This window comes from Procambarus clarkii, chromosome 61 (genome assembly GCF_040958095.1).
Source record: "Procambarus clarkii isolate CNS0578487 chromosome 61, FALCON_Pclarkii_2.0, whole genome shotgun sequence".
In the NCBI taxonomy this organism is placed as follows: domain Eukaryota; kingdom Metazoa; phylum Arthropoda; class Malacostraca; order Decapoda; family Cambaridae; genus Procambarus; species Procambarus clarkii.
In genome coordinates, this window is record NC_091210.1 from 17,096,444 (window position 1) to 17,098,400 (window position 1,957).

General features: G+C 42.2%; 1 protein-coding gene across 1 annotated transcript; it reads right to left on the bottom strand.

Annotated features, from left to right (window-relative positions):
- Window positions 1-768: 768 nt before the first annotated feature.
- LOC138354140 (uncharacterized) lies at window positions 769-1,500 on the bottom strand. The gene has a single exon (XM_069308025.1). The coding sequence runs from the start codon at window positions 1,498-1,500 to the stop codon at window positions 769-771; it is 732 nt and encodes a 243-aa protein (XP_069164126.1).
- Window positions 1,501-1,957: the final 457 nt, after the last annotated feature.

Consider the following 1,957-nt stretch of genomic DNA (forward strand, 5'->3'; position numbering starts at 1 on the left):
TCTCTCTCTCTCTCTCTCTCTCTCTCTCTCTCTCTCTCTCTCTCTCTCTCTCTCTCTCTCTCTCTCTCTCTCTCTCTCTCTCTCTCTCTCTCACTCCCTCTCCAGTCTTTTACACGGTAAAAAGTAATAGCAATTTTGTATCGTTCTCCCAAACTGTTAAAAGATTGTCTACTTAAACTGAAAATATGAGACAGGAGCATGTATCTAAGTGACAGTAATAGGACAGGTTGTAAGTCGAGTGATTTCTCCACACACTCCCAACTCAGTCTTTGTCTTCTCGGAGCCCTAATTGAATCTTTCCTTTCTGCTGACAGAGTAAAGCACTAATTCTCTGGATGTTTAAGTATTAATGAAAAGTCGGTATTTCCATTATATGTTCAAACCCAGTTGGAAGTAGATTTGCTCGGTAACTATCCCACAATTTCCTACCTAGGAGATCACTCAAAATATTTTCCGCTAGCTACAACTTGTAATAAAGTTGTTACATCTTGTTATAACGTTTTATGTGTCAAATCACATGTTCGGTATATCAGAAACTCTGATATATTGAGAAGGAGCACAAAGAATATATATCCACTGCTTTGCATTTCAAGCGCTCAGGATATCAAACATTCAGAATGCCACAATCAGAATTTTACACACCCAGGATATCACAAACTAAGATTATCAAACACTTAGGATTTCACTCGCTCAGTGTATCAAACACTCAGGATATTACTCATTAAATAACCTAGCAACACCCAGCTTAACTCTGGTGTCTCTCAGTGTTCAGAAGCACGTGTCACCTGGTAACTTGTCACCTGGCAACTTGTCACCTGGTAACTTGTCACCTGGCAACTTGTCACCTGGCAACTTGTCACCTGGTAACTTGTCACCTGGTAACTTGTCACCTGGTAACTTGTCACCTGGTAACTTGTCACCTGGCAACTTGTCACCTGGCAACTTGTCACCTGGTAACTTGTCACCTGGTAACTTGTCACCTGGCAACTTGTCACCTGGTAACTTGTCACCTGGTAACTTGTCACCTGGTAACCTGTCACCTGGTAACTTGTCACCTGGCAACTTGTCACCTGGCAACTTGTCACCTGGTAACTTGTCACCTGGTAACTTGTCACCTGGCAACTTGTCACCTGGTAACTTGTCACCTGGTAACTTGTCACCTGGCAACTTGTCACCTGGTAACTTGTCACCTGGTAACTTGTCACCTGGCAACTTGTCACCTGGCAACTTGTCACCTGGCAACTTGTCACCTGGTAACTTGTCACCTGGTAACTTGTCACCTGGCAACTTGTCACCTGGCAACTTGTCACCTGGTAACTTGTCACCTGGTAACTTGTCACCTGGCAACTTGTCACCTGGCAACTTGTCACCTGGCAACTTGTCACCTGGTAACTTGTCACCTGGTAACTTGTCACCTGGCAACTTGTCACCTGGCAACTTGTCACCTGGCAACTTGTCACTTGGTAACTTGTCACCTGGCAACTTGTCACCTGGCAACATCTGAGCAACCCTGTTAAGTCTACATATTTATGTTTACTGGGGCATTTATTTATTTATTTATTTTTATGTGTGCAGTCCCCGTAGCGCAGTGGTAATATACTCGCCCGGCGCTTCGCGAGCGCTTTGGCCCGGGTTCGTATCCTATACGGGGAGGATTGACTAGGCACCAGTCCTTAACACTACGCATCTGTTCACCCAGCAGTGAATGGGTACCTGATTATTAAACGATTTGGCAGATCGTATTCCGAGAATAATTAGGATTAAGGACCTGCCCGAAACACTATGCGTACTTTTTATATATATTTATATATCTGTATTTTATTTTAAATATAGGAAACACTAGGCTTTACAAGAATGTTAGAACACATGTATTTATTAATACAAAAAAGTGTTAACTCAAAATTTGTATTAAAATTTTGTGTAATTGGAAATATGAAGGTTCTGAAGATATTTTATA